Source organism: Microchirus variegatus (assembly GCF_963457635.1).
Source record: "Microchirus variegatus genome assembly, chromosome: 1".
Lineage (NCBI taxonomy): Eukaryota > Metazoa > Chordata > Actinopteri > Pleuronectiformes > Soleidae > Microchirus > Microchirus variegatus.
Genome location: NC_139802.1, coordinates 42,856,190 through 42,875,968, shown reverse-complemented (window position 1 = coordinate 42,875,968; position 19,779 = coordinate 42,856,190). Strand labels below are relative to the sequence as shown.

Below are 19,779 nucleotides of genomic sequence, written 5' to 3'. Positions count from 1 at the left end.
CAGTCAGTCACAGCGCCCTCTGTCGGACAGAGACCGTCACTACACACACAGAGGATTAGCGAGGCTAACGCTGTGTAAACTGACTCCAGAGCAGCTGAAGTCACAGAGAGCGGCGTCTGCGCCCGGGACTTTTTAAATGTTCACGTCTGAAAAACAGAGCATGAACAGAAGAAGTGAGTAAAATAATGTATTTATTTCCAGTCGATATTATTTTGTCTGAGTTTGTTTAACTTCCTGATGTTAGCAGATACACTACAGGATGCTACGTTAGCATCATCGTAGCTTTGTGGAAACTTTGAATAGTTTGTGAATAAGTAGAGACGACGCGTTTATTAAATATTTTATTAACACTTTTTATATAGTGGCAATTAAATTAGTTAATTACTAAAACTGCCAGCTCTTTATGTCGCTGTTTGCTCAGTGTTTTGATTTGTTTTGGTGAGGTTACAGTTGGCTAACTTAGCAAGCTAACGTCAGTGTGCGTCGCTTGAAACGTCAATAACTTTAGCTCGGTTTTTTAGCTTGTTTTTATTCTTTTGTTGAAGTATGAAGTAAAAGTGTAAGTTTTTAAGCTCATGTTTGAGTCGGAAAATCAGTGTGTTTCACTGGCCGTTGCCTGGATACACGTAGAACAGTGGCTCTGACGTCATCACCGCTTTGATTTATAGTCACGTTCAAACAAATGAGACAACAATAGTTAACTGTGTTAGTTTATTTAGATTATTACTTAGCAATCGATTATTTTTTTTGATTATTTTCCTCGATTAATGTCGTGTTGTGTTTGTCAGTATGGAGCCCGACAGCCTGGCCGGTGACTTCCTGTCTCCAGAGTCCACAGTGACCTCACTGCTGTCGAGCTCCGGTCACCTGAGGAGCAGCCTGCGGGTCCCTGAACACACCACCACCACCACCGCCACCTTCAGATACAGAAACAAGGTTCACTCTCTTTTCACGATAAGGCCAAATGATTAATTTGTCATTGACTGCACTTAAAAAAACCAAAAACAAAACACTGATTGTCTTTTCTGCAGAAATATGACTCCGCCTCCGCGGCGCTGGACGCCTACATCACAGACTTTGACAGCAGCTGTCAGAAGTGCCGGTCAGGGACAGGAAGACTCGTCCTGCCGCAGAGTCCCTCGTCCACGCCGAGCAGATTCAGAGCGAGCACGCTTAGAAACAAAGACGGTGAGACACCACAGAGACGATTTCAGTTTATGTTGGTTTGACCGTCCTCATACTGTAGTTGTTTTTTGTACCCATAGTTCTTCGGGAGAGTTTGACTGAGAGGGAGCTGGACTTCCTGAATCTGCCCGTCAGCTCCCTCCGTCACCGCGTCAATCGAGACAGGCTCTCCATGACGACGGACGAGCTGCTGTCCATCCCTTACGATGGCTCTCTGCCTGTCACCCACACGTCTGCCTTCCTACAAGGTCTTTAAATCAGTCTCCCACACATTTGTTCTCATCCACGGTCTTTGAATGCATCATCCAAATCTCTACCTACCTTCACCCATTGTCTTTAAACGCATCTCTCACACCTCTGCCACGTTTATCCAAAGCTTCTGAATGTACCACAGACGCTTCCCCTTTAATCCTTGGTCTTTAAATGCACCACCCACACTTCCCTCTTTTTCCCAGGTCATTAAATTAAATGAAAAAATTGATTGTGTTCCATTCTTTGGATCCAGGTCTTGTGTCCCAGTCTGGAGCCTCGCAGCTCCACTGCGCCCCCTCCTGTCCAGGATGTAGAGCCTGTTATGGGCTGAGCAGCAGCCACACCGACCCCCGTCTGATCCATCGGTCCTGGAGCTCCAGGTTCATGTTGTTGATTCTTGTCCTCACTGTTCTGTTGTGTTCTGTGAGAGCTGGACACCATCTCTAACCCTGTCTTCTCCACAGGGTCATAGGTCAATCAGCAGCAGAGAAAGAGTTCCCCGTGAGCAGCTTTAAGGTGATCATCATCACAATACTGTTCCTCTTAGAGGTTTGAGTTATTGACAGAACCCAAATCAACGGTCTCTCTTCTGTCGTCCATCTGTCAGTCTACGCTCAGACACAGAGCAGCAGCGTCACAGTGGGCGGAGCCAGCAGCAGCAGCGTCACAGTGGGCGGAGCCATCAGCAGCAGCGTCACACCCTCCCTGGTCTGAACTGAAATGCCCAGCGTGGCTCCAGGACTGTGACCTCAGCGAGCCACCGCCCTCAGACTCAAATCTGAGACACGACAACATCCACAGTAAAGCATTTGCTGCTCAGCAGACACGTTTAAGTTCATATTTAGAAGTAGTTGTGAAAATCTTTGTTTTCTTCTTGTTCCAGGTGTTTTTCCACCTGTTGCTGCCAGACGTGGAGCTCCGTCCTGGGTGGCAGAGCTGGAGGAGGAGGAGGAGGTGGAGGATGTTGAGAGCTGTTCACAGGTGGACAGTCAGCTGTCGCTCAGAGATCTCAGGCTTCAGTTTGCTGAACAGATCTCGCAGCTCGCCGCAGAGAGAAGAACCTCTGGCAGCGTGGAGTCTCTGTTCAGAGGTAAAACAACACTTTGTCCATATAAACCCCTGTCGATGAAGACATCGTCCTGGTTGTAATCGGCTCACTGTCCTCGTCTCTCCCTCTGTCAGACAATAGGATCGAGTCTCTGATCCAGAAAGCAGATCAGGTGCTGAACTCTCTGTGTCAGAGACGTGAAGGAGCAGGTAACTAATGCACACTTAACACAACAATTTAGTTTAGTTAACTTTACTCCTCTCATAAATATCATTTCTTTTTTGTTTATGTGAAAATGAATGCTTCTGTCCTATAGTGAGTCCGGTGAACACTGAGGATCTGCTCACTTCTTCCTCACATCGTCCTTTGTTCCCTCTGTAAGAATTATTATTTTTCATAACCTTTTCTTTAATTATTTTTAGAATTTTATACAGACACAGAACATAGAAAAGAGAAAACAGGACATAAATATTACAAACTACCTTTTAAAAAAAAGGAATGTTTTTATTCTGTTTGTTTAAGCTGCAGTGACTCATCATCAGCAGCAGGGGGCAGCACAGAGGCTCAGAGTGACAGAAGAGCTGAGGTACAGGCTTCTTTTCTGCTGCTTCTTCAGTGTCAGTCCTGAACAGGACATAAAAGACAATGTCTTGTCTCTTTTTGCCGTGTCCTCCAGACTCTGGGCAGTGGTCTCCATGGTGACAGCATCTGGGAGCAGCCAGGTCCAGTGGAGGCGCTGAAACAGATGCTGTTCAGACTCCAGGCTGTGGAGGCGCAGCTTCAGCAGCGAGAAGGTGAAGCAGAAGCAGCAGCAGCAGCTGCTCCGACACAACCTGTGAGGCTTCAGACGTTAGAGACGCAGCTGAAGCAGCAGGTGAACAAATGTTTGGAGTCCCTGAACGCACCACACACGTATGTGTCTCAGGTTTGTGAAGCTGAGTTTGTTTGTGTTGCAGACGCCTGAAGGTGAAGCAGAGATGGAGAGTTTTACTGGTGGACCTTCACTGCACAGGTAACAAGATCATACATTGACTTCAGAAAACTTCAGTTTGTGTCAAACTTTGTCACTCTCCCACACCAAAGTCCATAGAGAAAATCAGTGATTTTAGCTCATGGAGACACAGGAGACGCTGGTTCACTACTGCCTCGTTTGGTAAGTTTACGTCACTGAAGTAAATCTGAGCAAAGAATTTCAAACTCCAAAGTCACAAAATATGCATTTTAACTTATTGATGGAGGCAGAAATGGATCAACAACTACTGTAGGTTTGTTGTTGTGTGGTTTATAAAATCGCTGATTTTCTCTATGGAGTTTGGTGTGGGAGAGTGAGGGGTTTTCGAAGTGACACACATTTTGTGTCACTTTGACACGTTTCCATGACGACTGACCGGAAAAAGACGCACATGATGTCATGTTTACGTGACTCCGGATTGTTGAAATTAGTCTATAAAGTAACGCTAAACTTTAAAAACAGAGGCACACATACGCAGTACACAGGTACGCTAGTTATTTGCAGCGCTGCTCTTTTCGTTTAATAAACAGACCGCTCCAGTTTGACTGTTGGCGCGCTAACGGCGCTAAAGGAGCTAATGCAGCTAACAGAGCTAACTGGTAAACGGTGCCTGGACTCCGCCGGTGTCGCGGCACGTAAACATGACGTCATGTGCCTCTTTTTCCGGTCAGTCGTTGTTGGAAACGTGTCATGGGTTAACCCATAGCACAGCACTAGTCCCTTATAATAAATCCACTGATGTTCTTAAAGACAAACTTGTGTCCGTCCTCAGAGCTCTGCATCACCTGAACCGTCTGAAGCTCCTGGTGGGAGAACCTAGGGAGAAACGGCGAGAAGAGGAGCAGGAGGAGGATGAGAAGGATGAAGACGAAGGACGGTTCTCCGCCTCCTCTAATGACGGACTTGTCTGCGTTCGGGACAAAGACTCGTGAAAACTGGACTAGGACGAGTGACTTCCTGTCACAGAAGGTGTAAACAAACCTGAATGAAGTTGTGGATTTTACACGAGAAGATGCTTAAACTTGAAGGTGGAGAAAGTCCAGAAGATCAGGTTTGGACGTTTTTGAAGAGCGGCAGGTGAAGGTCAGGTGACGCGGGGGGGCGGAGCATGGGCAAAGCTCCACCCACTCACTGTATAGTAGTAATAAGCCATAACTTTTCTGGACTCGACACAGTATTCACTCAGACAGAGGGTGGTTTAAAGGGACAGTTCAGGGTTTTTATGAACCTAACATATATTTTCATAATTGATGAATCTATCTTCTATTTTCTTTATTTACTGATGAGTTGTCGGTGTTGATCAGTGTTTCCCAAACTGACGATATTCCCAAATGTCTTGTTTTGCTCACAAACCAACCAGGAAGTAATCGGCTCCGCTTCATGTGACACTTTATTCAAATTTTTATTTACAAGTGACAAGTGAATCCATCAGAGAGACAAAAGACAAAATGTAGAGCAGGCACAACACACACATATCATTATTATTATTAATAATAATAAGAGGAAACAAAGTAAATAATAAATAACAGTATAGTTCTAAGCCCTCCAGTTGTCTTTGTCATTGCCTCATGTCATGCAAGAATAAGAACTCATTTAATCCGGATCAAAATCGGGATTTAGTCTTTGTTCAGAAGACGTGAGAAACATCTACGTTAATCTGAGACGTCAGTGTCCTCAGTGTCATCTTGGTGATGAAGATGTAGAGGAGTTGTAGGTGTGATGACCTGGTGTGAGTCTTCAGGTCATGAGTAAGGTGTGGAGAGGTGAAGCTTCAGCTCCTCCTCTAACTGCTCACCACCTGCTGTGGCTTCACCTGATTTGCGGTGTGGTGAGTCACCTGCAGAGGCTTCGCCATCTGAGACTTTGGCATTTGAAGTTTTGCCGTCGGCGGTTTCCCCGTTTGCGGCTTCACCATCGTAGGCTTCACCATGTGAGGCCTGGCCAGCGGAGGCTTTGTCAGCTGAGGCTTTGCCAGCAGCATCTGAGGCTTCACGTGCTGAGGCTTCACCAGCTGAGGCTTTGCCTGCTGAGGCTTCACTTCCTGAGGCTTCACTTCCTGAGGCTTCACTTCCTGAGGCTTCACTTCCTGAGGCTTCACTTCCTGAGGCTTCACCTGCTGCTGAGGCTCCGTCTGCTGAGGCTTCACAGTCTGTTGAGTCTTTGTTTGCTGAGGCTTCACAGTCTGTTGAGTCTTCGTCTGCTGAGTCTTCGTCTGCGGAGGCTTCGTCTGTTGGGTTTTGGTCTGCGGAGGCTTCGTCTGCTGAGTCCTCGTCTGCTGAGTCCTCGTCTGCTGAGGTCTTGGCTCCTTCGCCGATGTTCTGTCGCCGCGTTCTCGCTTCACGCTGCTCTCCTTCTTCGCCTCCTGACAGCGCCGCCTGGGTCCCGAGGTCCGATCCAAGCGGAGGAGCGCCTTCTGCCTCAGCGACGCCTCGTGCTTCTTCTCCAGGTCGGCCAGCGTTTGCTCGTGGTACTCCAGCTGTTTCTCCAGCTGTTTGATCTCCTCCTCCAGCCGGGTTTTCTCCTTCGTGGTCCTCTGGCACTGCTGCTGGTGGAAAAAGGTCTCCCTCTGCAGCCTCACCAGGTTCTCCGGCGCCAACAGCACCTCCTTGCGCAGCTGCCAGGTCTCTCTCTGGACCTTGTCCAGTTTGTCCAGGAGACAGGACCTCCTGGGCGGAGCTCCGGAGATGAAGACTCCTGTACATGGTGCTTCCCTCTTCAGCTCTTCTCTGATCGTCTGTAGCGCGGCGCTGTACCATTCCGAGTCAAAGCTCTTCAACGTCCGAGTGAGACCGACTTTACGCAGGAAGTTTCTCAGATACTCGTCCACCGTATCTGGCGCCCTGACTCTTGTCGGCACAGGTTTTTGCGCGACGGCGGCGGCCTCCTCCTCTGAAAACACCGCCTTGTTCTCCTCCTCTGCTCCTTCTTTTTCTTGATCAGACATTTTCTCTCCTCTGCATTAAAACTTGTTTTTGTTTACCCGTTGCTATGGTTACTTATTGAAAGGCACAGAAACAGAAAAGCCGGCATGTCTGCCTTCTTCTGGGTTTAAACCTACATTTCTCTCTCCGCTGTTTCTCTTTCATTTCCATCATCTGACGTTCAGAAACCTTTCATCTGGGGTTTCTTGTTGAGCATCATGACCTTTCCTTTGATGTAAGCTCACCTGAAGAACTTTCTCCACTTCTTCTTCCAATAATATTAATAATTAAAAATGCTACCCTCAACAGTTTGAAGATTCCACTGTGTTTTGCTGGAAATGATTATTAGAAGAAGAAGCTTCCATACTCATGTCTATTATTATTATTATTATTATTATTATTACTATTATTATTATTGTGTGGTCCCTTTATTAGGAACACCAACTAAACTCTCTTCAAATTATTATTATTATTATTATTATTATTATTGGTATTTTATAGCCTATTTTGAAGTTTAAACCCTAACCCTATACATTAAACATACAAAATTAAAGTTTACATTAGTGCAGTGGTTCTCAAACATTTTATACCTGTAGTACCTGAGAAAATACTGAGCTCTTGAAGTAAACCAATGTCAAAATACAGTGGCGAAATAGTTTTATTTAATTTTCGACGCACTCTGGTCACAAATACTGTTACAAACAGCAGAACAGTATTTCTGATTTTAAACTCGCTCGCGTACCACTAGTGGTACATGTACCACAATTTGAGAACCAAGTATACTCGCTGTACAAGTAACTGTTGGTGTAGGCAGTATTTAAAAAAATACATTTTTTTTAACATTTTTATAAAAAAGAATACATTTATTTTCATTACATATTGTGTGTATAAGTTTGAATTTTCTTGACAAAACTATTTCTTTAATTTGGATTTGATTTGGCTGTGTTCCACTCCTAACCAGCTGGTGGCGGTAGTGAGTCAACGTGTTGTTTGAGTGAATCTGAAGAAGAGGAACCCGGAAGTCAAGCAGGTTCTCCGGTGTGTGGAGTTGTTTTCACACGTCCCCGCCTTCAGAGCGCGAGTCAGTAACCTTTTAATGACGTTTAACTGAGGCCGTCAACTGGAATGTTATCGTATTTTATAGTTATTGTACTTTATTTGTGTCATTATTCTAGATATTAGTGCGCGTATTATAACTAAACGTGTCTCGCTGTGCGCAGGCTAACTGTGTCTGGGGCGACACGTGCTAATGAAGCGGTGGGTGTTTTCTTTTTTTCTTTTTTTACGGGTTTTAACATTTTGTTGGAAACAGACGAAGAGTCCCGTTAAATCAACGCTGTGAGAATGCACCGACCCGGTAAGAGGAGCGGAGGAGGAGGAGGAGGAGGAGGGATACCGGACAGGTGAGAGAGAGAGAGATAAGACAGTCTGGCTTGTTTCGATTGGGCTGAAATGAAACTTAACTCGGTTTGTTTACACTTAAACACCGTTTTAAAGTAGCCGGGTTATTGCTGCGTCACTCACTGTGTTTGTATAGAGTTTCCACCCAAGACTCATCGAAAATAGCATATAATAATAAAAATAACTTCACTAGATGGAGGTCAATGAAAGACAAATGCTAATAGTTCCAATGTAAACAACCTATGAGATTATGGATTATGTTTATAAAACGCATGACTCAAGCTTCAGAAGTAGTGTAAACAGTGGACGAGAGGTATAATCCAATCTAATCCAATCTAATGTAAAGCCCTTTAAAACAACACAAGTATAAATAATAATAAAAAACAATACTTAAAAAAACAACAATTATTTTGAAAATCTGGTACATTGGATTACATGCTCACAAAATCACACATATTTGCTACTGCTTTAACCATGAAATGTTACTTTTATTTTGAAATCTGTGACTGGTAAACAAACATTATTCATGTAAAATACAAAAATCACTACAACCCATTAAAATAGGTACATGTTGATAATCTGGGAGAGAACTACAATATGACTATTGCTAGGTTTCTTTTAAATTAAGTTTAACTTTTTAGACTAAACTTATATATATAAAATAGTTATATTTATTACTGTGTTTTTAAGTCCACTGCTAAGCTGCTTTTATCGATTATTGTTGTTGTAAAAATAGACGCTTGTAAGACAAACCTCTGTCTCTCTCTGTGTCTCTGTCCCTCACAGGTGGCTGGATTATAACGCTGTGGGAAAAAGACTTGAAGGGACTCGTTTCATTGCCTTTAAAGTTCCACTCAAACGGGTGAGGAGTCGCTCATCACACCTGTAAAACACACACGGTCACACATACAGCCTTTTATTTGGCTTATTAACGTCTTTCTCTATCACCCGTGTGTGTGTGTGTGTGTGTGTGTGTGTCCTTCGTCCTGCAGTCTCTGACCCGTCGTCTCTCGGCATCTGACGTCTTCGGTCCCTGGGAGCTTCTGGACGCTCTGAGCAAAGACCACGAAGAGCTCGGTCTGATCGTTGACCTGACGTTTACGACGCGCTACTATCAACTACAGGTAAACGAACAAGACAACAACCACTCACGCACTTAATCTATACAATATGCACAACAACAAAACAGTAACACACGACTGAAACTACAGAACAGAAAGTCTACATATATTTTGTTTATATATTGGCTTCTCATCCACACAGAACTAGGGGTTTGGGAGTCCTGTTTTTTGTTTAAATGGGTCCTTTTAATAAAAAAGTATGAAAATGCCATTGTGTATGAAAACATTTGAAGACAATGGGAAACCTTTTAAAAACAAAAAAGTAAAAAATATATATAGGGAAAGTTGTAGATAAGGCCTTTATTGACACTCACAGAAATGTTGCAGACAGCAATAGACATAAATAAACCAAAATATTCACTCCATATGGTCTTATGTTGATTTAATATGTTCTTCTCAGTGAATATTTTTCTGCCTTTGTTGAAATAATAATGCATTTCTTTATTCCAGAGCAACAGTTTTGGCAAATACACAGATTTCCTGTTTTTAAGGGATGAAAAACATGTTGAAAAAACACAAATTAACATACATTTAAGCATGTGATACCAGTGTTAAACATCAGACTAAGTGTGTGTGTGTGTGTTTTAAGGATGTACCGGCGTCGCTGCACTTTGTTAAAATCTTCACGGCGGGTCACGAGGTTCCTCGCGACGACACCATCCTGAGCTTCAAGCGCGTCGTTCGCAGGTTTCTGCGAGAAAACGCCAACAACGGTGAGAGCGCGTTACTATTGATGATACCATTTCATATCTCAGGGAGCTTTTATGTTCTTATTTTTACACGCTGATGTTTACCTTGCAGACAAACTGATCGGCGTCCACTGCACTCACGGCCTGAACCGCACAGGTTACCTGATCTGCAGGTACGTACGCGACACGCCCCCTCCGCGCCCTCACCGTAATCGTCCAGTGTTCGTTTATGTTTACCAGGTGTTTGTGACCTGCAGGTATCTGATCGACGTGGACGGGATGGATCCTAAACAGGCCGTCCACTGTGAGTGCTGATTATCGGTCGTTATTTGCGATCAGATAATGATTTAAAGGTACGATGTTAAACCTCTCCTTTGTTGTCAGTGTTTAACTCGTCGCGGGGCCACGACATTGAGAGAAAGAACTATCTGGACGACCTGCAGCGTGGACCAAAGAGGAGGTGACGCACACTTTTACAGAATAATCAAGTCTGTGATATCTTAAGAATGTTTTTACTGCTTTATCTCACTGTTAGAAGTAGAAAATTTGAGTTTTTTGAACTCCTGCACCAAACTCCATAGAGAAAATCAGTGTTTTTAGCTCATGGGGAAACAGGAGCTGCTTGTCTTTTACTGCCTCTAGTGGTCACTTTGTGTCACTGAGGTGAATCTGAACAAAGTATTTCCAACATTTAAATACAAAAATAACACATTTGAGCTTATTAAAGGAGGCAGCAGCGGGTCAACAAACCCTGTGTGCTGTGATGTTAAATCGCTGATTTTCTCTATGGAGTTTGGTGCAGTGTTGTAACATAGTATTTGAGCTGTTTTTAACCCTCTGTTATTGTATTTTTGCATCAGTAACGAGGGAATGGACGAGTGGGAGGAGGAGCCACAGAGAGGCTGCTCGGTCAAGCGTCCATCCTCTGAGTCAGAGGACAGAGAGGACAGAGAGGACAGACGGGACAGACGGGACAGCGAAGACAGACGGGACAGACAGGACAGAGAGGACAGACGAGGACACGGCAGTGACTCCTGGCATCACAGGTGCGTACGGTACGGTCCAAAGTTGGAAAATTCTTGGTTTCCTATATGGACGTTTGTGGTCTCCCCCACAGATCTCTCCCTCCACGAGCTCCAAACCACCACTCGCATCATCACGATCAGCATCATCATCATCGTCATCCTCCTCCTCATCTGTACAGCGGCGGCGGCGGCGGTGGCAGTCTTCTGCCCGATCCGCCGCGCAGAAACGGCGGCCTTCTGCGCGAGCCGCCGTCCATGCCTTCCTTTCACCAGCACGCCAGAGCCCAGCTCCGCCCGTACCAATGGGCGCCGCCTCAACCTCACCCCGGCGGTCAGTGGGCGAGACCGCCGTCACAGGAGCCCGCCTTCATGAGCCACAGCAGAGCCCCGCCCCCTCGCTACTCAAGAACAGAGGAGGAGGAAGAAGAAGAGGAGGAGGAGGAGCTCGGCCGACGCCACCACCACCACCACCACCGCTCGCACTGGACCGACAAGGATGAGCAGACGAGTCATCACCACAGACACACGCACAGCAACAGATACGAGCGCTACTAGACTGATCACATGATCACGTGACTGTGCTGACGTCACAGTTTAATGAGCTACGACTGAAAATGCATCAGTGGACGAAGGGACGTTTACATTTTATTGACGTATTTATTTGCAGAACAAGATTTTAACAACAAGACGGCACAATTTACGTTTAAAGCGTCGCAGGAGGTTCTGGGCAACTTTAAGAAGATGTTCGCTACTTTGATTTTCTAACCGGAAACTGAAGTTTGTGTCACAAGAAGCGAGAGAAAGCAGTGAATTTGTTTAGTTTTAAGGAAAATTGGCGTCACAGTTCTGTCCCTGAACACATCACAGTGTGTCCCACTGTCCCTGAAGGCGTCAGAATGTCTCCCTGAACTTTTTTTGTGTGTTCATTTTTTGTGCTAAACATCTTTTAATTCACCCCCTGGAGGATGAAGCGGTAGAAGACCGATAGATATGTTTTAATTCAGGTTTTAAAAACCCCTGACACCAGCGCCCTCTGGCAGAGGACCAGGGGTCAGAGGTCACCGTGCCTTGTTCTAGTCAAAAAAGTTGACCTCAGTTTTGCCAACAAGAATAAATGTTTGAAACATGTTTTAATTTAATGTGCACGTTTTCTTCATCCACAGTTTTGCGGCTCCCTCTAACGATCAATAATCTGAAGGATTGATTCATTTGAAGGATGTTAATTCAAGCGTCTTCAACTTTTTAATCAATTAGTTGATAAATGTATTACTTAATGAAAATATACAATTTTTTTATGCTGAACTAACTTTTTTGTGCTGAACAAAAAATGTTGTTTTTACAAAATCAAAAAAAAAAGGCTAAAAAGAAACATAATTACTTTCTAGACTCCATAATAGAGTATAATTTGTCATGTTTTTGTTTATTCTTTTAGATAATAAACCTTCAGATGAACTCTGTATTTCAAAAGTGATGTCAACCGATAATTTTACATCATTTAAATTAAATATTCATAAAATTTGCTTTTGTAAATCTTTATTTTGTATGGCGGAAAAAAAAAAATTATATGTAACTTATATTTACTAAACAAAATTGTCATAATAATAGTTAAACCTCACAATAATGTTGAGATGTTTATTTATTTATTATTATTTTTTAAATATAATATAAACTTATACCAAAAATATATTTTTTCTTTATCTGGTAAATACATGTTAAACTTGCATTCTAAAATTGTTAAGATAAGAATTAATAAATAAATAAAAAAAACCTGTTGTTTTTGTAGTATTCCTCCTGGTGCAGATGCCGTGGTTACCGCGCATGCGCAGGTCCTGTCACGACCAACGGCTGCTGCTGCCGCGGTGAAACATGGCGATGAAGGCGCTCAGAGGGATGGTGAACGGGGCCATGAGTGAGATATCCTCCGCTGTCAGCGGGAACAGACCCGCCTCCACCGCCGCGGGTCCGACATCCGCCTCCGCGGGCTCCCGGGAGCACGCCATGGCCGTGAGCCGGGATTACATCTCCCAGCCCCGCCTGAGTGAGTCCCGTGTCCCTCCGTGTTTGTGAGGACCGGAGCTGAGGGAAAGCAACATGACGCGACACATTCCTGAAGATCAACACATGAGATTACGAATAAATGACATCATCACTTTCTCATGGTCGCTGTCAATCATAAAATCACCCGAAATAATCATGATGATGAAGATGATGAAGATGTTCTTCATATAATCTCCCTCATTCCAGACAAACCGATCAACATAATCTGTGTTTTCTGTCCTCAGCTTATAAAACAGTGTCTGGAGTCAATGGTCCTCTGGTGATTCTGGACCAGGTGAAGGTAAGACCTCAGAACACCTTCATCTTCATCATCATCGTCCTCCTCTCTGAACCAAAACATGGAGATTTTCTCTGTGAGCCAATTTTGGTGGTTCTGTAGGTAATTATGGAGTTAGAAGGTTAAAATGGTCATTAAAAAGGTTCTACAGATAATTTAAAGATCTTATATAATCATCATGAACTTTATGAGGAGGTCTAGATATTCTTTGGGTTGTTTTGGGGGTTTAAAATTGGGTTCTACAGGCACTTCAAGGATCTTACTGGAATCACCACAAGATGATTCCAGATGTTCTTTGGGTTCATTTAGGGTTTAAAGGGTTTAAGTAGTCATTAAGCAAGTTCTACAGGTACTTTGAGGAACTTCTAGTCTTCATCATAAAGCTTTTAAGAAGTTTCCAGAGGTTATTTGGGTTGTTCTAGGCTTTAGATGGTTTAAGTGGGTTCTACATGTAGTTCTGCTTAAGCTTAAAAGAAGGCTCCAGGGGTTCTTTGGGTTGTTGTAGGGTTAAGAAGGTTAAAGTAGTCACTAAATAGGTTCCACAGGTAGTTTTAGGAACTTTTAGTCATAAGGATGGAGCTTATAGAAAGGTTCCAGGTGTCAAGGATCTTCCTGGAGGCACCACAAGAAGGTTCCAGATGTTCTTCACGTTATTTTAGGGTTTAGAAGGTTTAAGTAGTCATTAAACAAGTTCTACAGGTAGTTTGAGGAACTTCATCATGAAGCTTATAAGAAGTTTCCATTAGATTATATGGTATACATGGGTTCTACAAGTAGTTCTGGATCTTTCTGGAATCATCATGAAGCTTAAAAGAAGGCTCCAGGGGTTTTTTGGGTTGTTGTAGGGTTTAGAAGGTTAAAGTAGTAAATAAATAGGTTCCACGGGTAGTTTTAGGAACTTTTAGTCATAAGGATGGAGCTTATAAAAAGGTTCCAGATGTCAAGGATCTTCCTGGAGGCACCACAAGAAGGTTCCAGATGTTCTTCAGGTTATTTTAGGGTTTAGAAGGTTTAAGTAGTCATTAAACAAGTTCTACAGGTAGTTTTAGGAACTTCTAACCCATGGTTTGAATGGGTTCTATCAGTAGTCCAAGAATCTTTTTGGAATCATCATGGAGCTAAGAAGGCTCTAGGGGTTTAACGATTCCTAAGATGTTATTAAGAAGGTTCTGAAGAAGTTCTTCTAGTAGTTTTATTGTATTTTCTTGTCATTATGAAGCTTTTACTGGGTTGTTGTAGGTTTAAGTGATTATTTAACAGTTTCCACAGGTGGTTTTACAATAATTTGTTGTCCCTCCTCAGTTCCCCAGGTACGCAGAGATCGTCCACCTCACGCTGCCTGATGGAACCAGGAGGAGCGGCCAGGTGCTGGAGGTCACGGGCTCCAAAGCCGTGGTTCAGGTACGTTCAGAAGTCACCGTTTCATTACCTAACAGCGCCACCATCAGGTCAAAGTAATTGTAATTGTCTAGATCTTTGCTTTATGCTACAAACCCTCACCCGTGCTCGCCCCCTGCAGGTGTTTGAAGGGACTTCGGGCATCGACGCCAAGAAGACGAGCTGCGAGTTTACGGGGGACATTTTACGGACGCCGGTCTCTGAGGACATGCTGGGTACGACGCACAACAAGACAAACAAACGCTCCACGTTACCGATGTGGACGTAGAGTTTTCAACATTGTGTGTCTGTGTGTGTGTGTGTGTGTGTGTGTGTGTGTGTGTGTGTGTGTGCAGGTCGTGTGTTTAACGGATCCGGTAAACCCATCGACAGAGGACCAGCCGTCCTCGCCGAAGACTTCCTGGACATCATGGGTACGTCATGGTCACTGTTCCTTGACCGATAGCTGACTTTGGTGTGGGAGGAGAATGACTTTAGTTTGTGATTCTACCACCAGGACAGCCCATAAACCCTCAGTGCCGTATCTACCCCGAGGAGATGATCCAGACGGGCATCTCTGCCATCGACGGCATGAACAGCATCGCTCGGGGGCAGAAGATCCCCATCTTCTCTGCCGCGGGGCTGCCACACAACGAGGTACAAACGCGCAAAAACACGTGTTGTTTGAACGCCACCGTCCTCCATGTTTGCTCATCTCTGTACTTCCTGCTCTGGCTCCGCCCCTCCCTCTCTTCAGATCGCAGCCCAGATCTGTCGGCAGGCCGGTTTGGTGAAGAAGTCCAAGGACGTGATGGACTACAGCGAGGACAACTTTGCCATCGTGTTTGCCGCCATGGGGGTGAGCGTCCCTTGTTAAAGTAGTCAATAAATAGGTTCCACAGGTAGTTTCAGGAACTTTTAGTCATAAGGATGGAGGTTCCAGATGTCGAGGATCCTCCTGGAAACACCACAAGAAGGTTCCAGATGTTCTTCAGGTTGATTTAGGGTTTAGTAGGTTTAGGTAGTCATTAAACAAATTCTACAGGTAGGAACATTCTAGGTAGCCCAAGAACCTTTTAGGAATCATCGTGGAACTAAGAAGGCTCTCTGGGTTCTTTGGGTTAAGTATGTTTTCAGTATGCTACATACAGGAAAAACATGGCTGCCAGAGGTCTACGTCAGTTTACACCTACATTATAACTGCTTAAACCCCCACACCAAAGTCCATAGAGAAAATCAGAGTTTTTTTGGTCCATGGAAACACAAGAACTGCTCATGTACCCTGACATTATTTGGCAAGTTTCTGCCAAAAGTCAATTTGAACAAAGTTTTTCAAACACCAAAGTCACAAAATAACACATTTGAACTCACTGATAGAGGCAGTAGTGGATCAACAACTCCTGCGTGACGTGATGTTAAATAGCTGATTTTCTCTATGGACTTTGGTGTGGGCTCGGGTTTGACCCCAAACTTCAGTTTTCCTGTCTCTAAAGTGTAAACAAACGTCACTCTTCTGTTCCGTTTGTCTGCAGGTGAACATGGAGACCGCCAGGTTCTTCAAGTCTGACTTTGAGGAGAACGGCTCCATGGACAACGTTTGCCTCTTCCTCAACCTGGCCAACGACCCCACGTACGACCTTGGCGTCAAAACACCTTCAGCTTCTGAATACAAAGTTCTGCGATGTTTGCATCATAAGCGATAAAGTTTATCTTCTTCTGTGTTCCAGCATCGAGCGAATCATCACGCCTCGCCTGGCTCTGACGGCAGCCGAGTATCTGGCCTATCAGTGTGAGAAGCACGTCCTCGTCATCCTCACCGACATGAGCTCGTACGCCGAGGCTCTGAGAGAGGTCGGGGCCGCCGCCGCGTCGGGAGCTTTTATTCTGAAAGAACGAGCGCGAATGAGGGAGTAAAACCCTGCGTGTTTCCTCAGGTGTCTGCAGCCAGAGAGGAAGTGCCAGGACGCCGAGGTTTCCCCGGATACATGTACACGGATTTGGCCACGATCTACGAGAGAGCCGGCAGAGTGGAGGGACGCAACGGCTCCATCACCCAGATCCCCATCCTCACCATGCCCAACGACGGTACACACACACACACACACACACACAGTCACATCATTAGGACCAGGTTTTGATGTCCAAAGTGTCCACACACACACACACTAAATAATGCAGTGTTGTTTTGAACAGACATCACTCATCCCATTCCTGACCTGACGGGTTACATCACCGAGGGTCAAATCTACGTGGACAGACAACTTCACAACAGACAGGTGAAGATGGCCGCGTCTCTTCAGAGACTTGGACTGAAGGTCAAACTGGAGTCAGCGCCCCCTGGCTGCCCCTGGGGACACCAGGAAACACAGGAGTGTTCAATCTAACTCTTACGCCTTACCTAACCTCCTACACTAAACCCCATAGAGAAAATCAGCGTTTTTAGCTCACAATAACACAGGAGCTGCTGGTCTACTGCTGCCTCGTGTGGTCACTTTGTGCCACTGAGGTGAATCAGAACGAAGGATTTCAAACACTGACGTCTCAAAATAACACATTTGAGCGTTAGAGATGGAGGCAGCAGTGGGTCAACGACTCCTGTGTGCTGTGATGTAAAATCGCCGATTTTCTCTATGGGGTTTGGTGTAGGGGGCGAAAAGTAGTTTACAAAGAATTGTTTTCTTGTCTCTGTTGGCAGTTATGGTGCAGTTAATGCTTAGGATGTGTCAGGATCTCATCATATAACTACGGTGGCCCTGAGGTGCAAAAACACAAACGCAAATCACAAAACACAACACAAATCAATAACACAAATGCAAATCAAAAAACACAAACGCAAATCAAAAAACGCCATTCAAAAACACAAAAACATTAACTCAAAAGAGAAACACAAATCACACAACGCAAACACAAAAGCAGAAAACACAAAAATATTAACTCACAACGCAAACACACATGCAGAAAACATTAAAAACAAAAACATTGCGTTGTTTTCGTGTTTTCTGCTTTTGTGTTTGTGTTGTGTGATTTGTGTTTCCGTTTTGAGTTAATGTTTTTGTGTTTTGTGATTTGCGTTTGTGTTTTGTGATTTGTGTTTGTGTTTTGCACCTCAGGGCCACCATATATAACAATACTTGAACCTGAAATATCCCTTAAACCACCCAACAACTGTGTAAATTCAGAGTTCTGATACAAGACGTGATGTTCTGCATTGCTGCTTTTGGACTATTTTCGTGAACCAGTGTCATGATCTTTTTTGCGTTTTTTTGTTTTTGCTCAGATTTACCCTCCCATCAACGTGTTGCCATCCCTCTCTCGTCTCATGAAATCCGCCATCGGCGAGGGAATGACCCGCAGAGACCACTCGGATGTTTCCAACCAGCTCGTAAGTTCAAACACAAACTCAGCTTCATAAGGGCCGTCACTCTCTAATCATGTGTGTGTGTGTGTGTGTGTGTGTGTGTAGTATGCGTGTTATGCCATAGGGAAGGACGTTCAGGCCATGAAGGCCGTGGTGGGCGAGGAGGCCCTGACAGCCGACGATCTTCTCTACCTGGAGTTCCTGACCAAGTTTGAGAAGAACTTCATCTCCCAAGGTACACCTCAGGGTGACCTCCGCGAGACGTCGTCGTCGCAGAGTGCATGTTTACCGACGCCATGTTTACCGACGCTATGTTTGTCTCTGTGTCTCCAGGCGCGTACGAAAACCGGAGCGTGTTCGAGACTCTGGACGTCGGGTGGCAGCTCATGAGGATCTTCCCCAAAGAGATGCTCAAGCGGATTCCTCAGAGCACCTTGGCCGAGTTTTACCCGCGCGAAGCCAAACACTGAACCCGAATCCCGAATGCTGCTTCCGCGTGTTCCATGTATATATGAAGCGTCGCTGCATATATACATATATGTACATATACATTACATACAGTGTAGTGTTGTGACGCCGTGACCGTCTTGTGGCCTTGAAAACGACCCCCGTCAACGCTCAGAAACAGAACGAAATACAGTACACGGCTTACAGAGAGATCTAAAGGATCATCGTATGTTGATGTTGGTGAAATTCTGATTATTGATTTACGTTAATACTAACCAAATAGTGACCACGGGGGGAAAACTTCCATAATCAAAGTTTTACTGTGACACAAAGAATATCACTAACAGCTGATGAACCACACGTGATCCACACTCACGGTCAGTCCATAGACGTCCACTTGGTGGCGCTGTTCACTGACGGAATATCCAACACTTTTCATGAAAAGCCATGTCTGTAAAAGGGAAACCAGGAGATGACGTTTGAATTATTTTGATATGAATGTGTGTAAACTAACTGCTTGATGATGGTGTTGATGTCGTTTCTTTGTTTATCGTGGTTACGTCACGTTTTTTCTGTGTACGTGTAAAGTTTAACACGTCGGCCTTGAATTATCTCCGGATTACTTTATGTGTTTCTCTTTGATCAGTGTATTGCTTATTGATTAGGTGTAATAATCAGAATGCATGCATTGCCGTTGAACATTTCCTGTTGATGCCTCATCAAGTAATAAGTGAAATAAAAGCTGCCGTCTCATTATTTCTCATCAGTAATTAGTTTAGTTGTAAACACATTTACATCACTAATGGTTCATTTATCAGTTAATAGTAGTAATCACTAAATAATGGGCCTGTTTTGATAATAGATAAATTAATTAAATTTTTTTTTTAATTATTTTAGCTTCCTTAATATGATTATAGTATATAATAATTGAGCTAATTTTCACAGTCAATCAAAACAACTGATGAATCAATAGTAAATAAACATTAGTTGAAGCCCTTTATGCTAATGTGTAGATTATTATTTGCCTGAAATGCTTTGTTTTGTCACAAACGGACCCAATTTATCAATATTTCCATCATTATTTGTAATATAAGTTTAGTATACTTTGTGTTTTGTATTAATTAGCTTATGCTACATTTTCATGCTATACATTTCTGTATCTAGTTAAAGATAACCCCCCAAGAATTCCAAGTTTGAAGTCAGTATAATTGAATTATAACAAATTAGCTTTGGAATAAACTAGCTTAGCTGGTTAGCCTTACAGCTAAGCTAGCTGATTTGTGTCAGCAGGAATTTAAGCTAGTTTAAACCTGGCCCCTTTCTTGCCTCTGATTGGTTAAGACTCAGACGAGGCAAGTGCTGATTGGTTCGGGAACGATATGAAAATTAGCTCATGACAGGAAGTGACTTTGCCCACACAGGATGTTGGAGTTAAGAAGAAGGTGGGTGTGGCACTCAGGTGAATAGTTTGGCTCACAAGTGAGCCCGGCAGCCATGTTGTTGTATTGGTCTGTGTCGAATGTTTTGAAGAAAAATAAACTGACATTAAAATTAACTTTACCTCCAGGAGACACTGGGACATTTAGCTAGCATCTGCTAGCCCTCGAG

General features: G+C 44.0%; 3 protein-coding genes across 3 annotated transcripts; all 3 read left to right on the top strand.

Moving 5' to 3' along the window:
• The first annotated feature begins 57 nt into the window (after positions 1-57).
• On the top strand, positions 58-4,545 carry cUnh18orf54 (chromosome Un C18orf54 homolog). Its single transcript, XM_083909862.1, has 14 exons — positions 58-173; positions 789-936; positions 1,032-1,188; positions 1,266-1,433; positions 1,691-1,817; positions 1,902-1,953; positions 2,045-2,237; positions 2,321-2,527; positions 2,620-2,694; positions 2,802-2,862; positions 3,008-3,071; positions 3,162-3,359; positions 3,442-3,497; positions 4,270-4,545. Exons 2-14 carry the CDS (start codon positions 790-792, stop codon positions 4,427-4,429), a joined length of 1,665 nt encoding a protein of 554 aa, XP_083765988.1. The 5' UTR covers positions 58-173; position 789; the 3' UTR covers positions 4,430-4,545.
• A 2,928-nt stretch (positions 4,546-7,473) lies between these two features.
• dusp11 (dual specificity phosphatase 11 (RNA/RNP complex 1-interacting)) lies at positions 7,474-11,209 on the top strand (the record flags this gene model as incomplete). The annotated part of the gene is made up of 9 exons (XM_083909851.1): positions 7,474-7,821; positions 8,606-8,681; positions 8,812-8,943; positions 9,530-9,653; positions 9,742-9,802; positions 9,887-9,933; positions 10,014-10,089; positions 10,490-10,675; positions 10,747-11,209. Exons 1-9 carry the CDS (start codon positions 7,763-7,765, stop codon positions 11,207-11,209), a joined length of 1,224 nt encoding a protein of 407 aa, XP_083765977.1. The 5' UTR covers positions 7,474-7,762.
• Positions 11,210-12,520: 1,311 nt separating this feature from the next.
• On the top strand, positions 12,521-18,194 carry atp6v1b2 (ATPase H+ transporting V1 subunit B2; the record flags this gene model as incomplete). Its single annotated transcript, XM_083899133.1, has 14 exons — positions 12,521-12,692; positions 12,937-12,992; positions 14,292-14,390; positions 14,509-14,602; positions 14,723-14,800; positions 14,884-15,023; positions 15,124-15,225; positions 15,899-15,996; positions 16,094-16,217; positions 16,301-16,451; positions 16,560-16,642; positions 17,644-17,748; positions 17,830-17,959; positions 18,058-18,194. 14 exons carry the CDS (start codon positions 12,521-12,523, stop codon positions 18,192-18,194), a joined length of 1,569 nt encoding a protein of 522 aa, XP_083755259.1.
• Between the last annotated feature and the right edge of the window lie 1,585 nt (positions 18,195-19,779).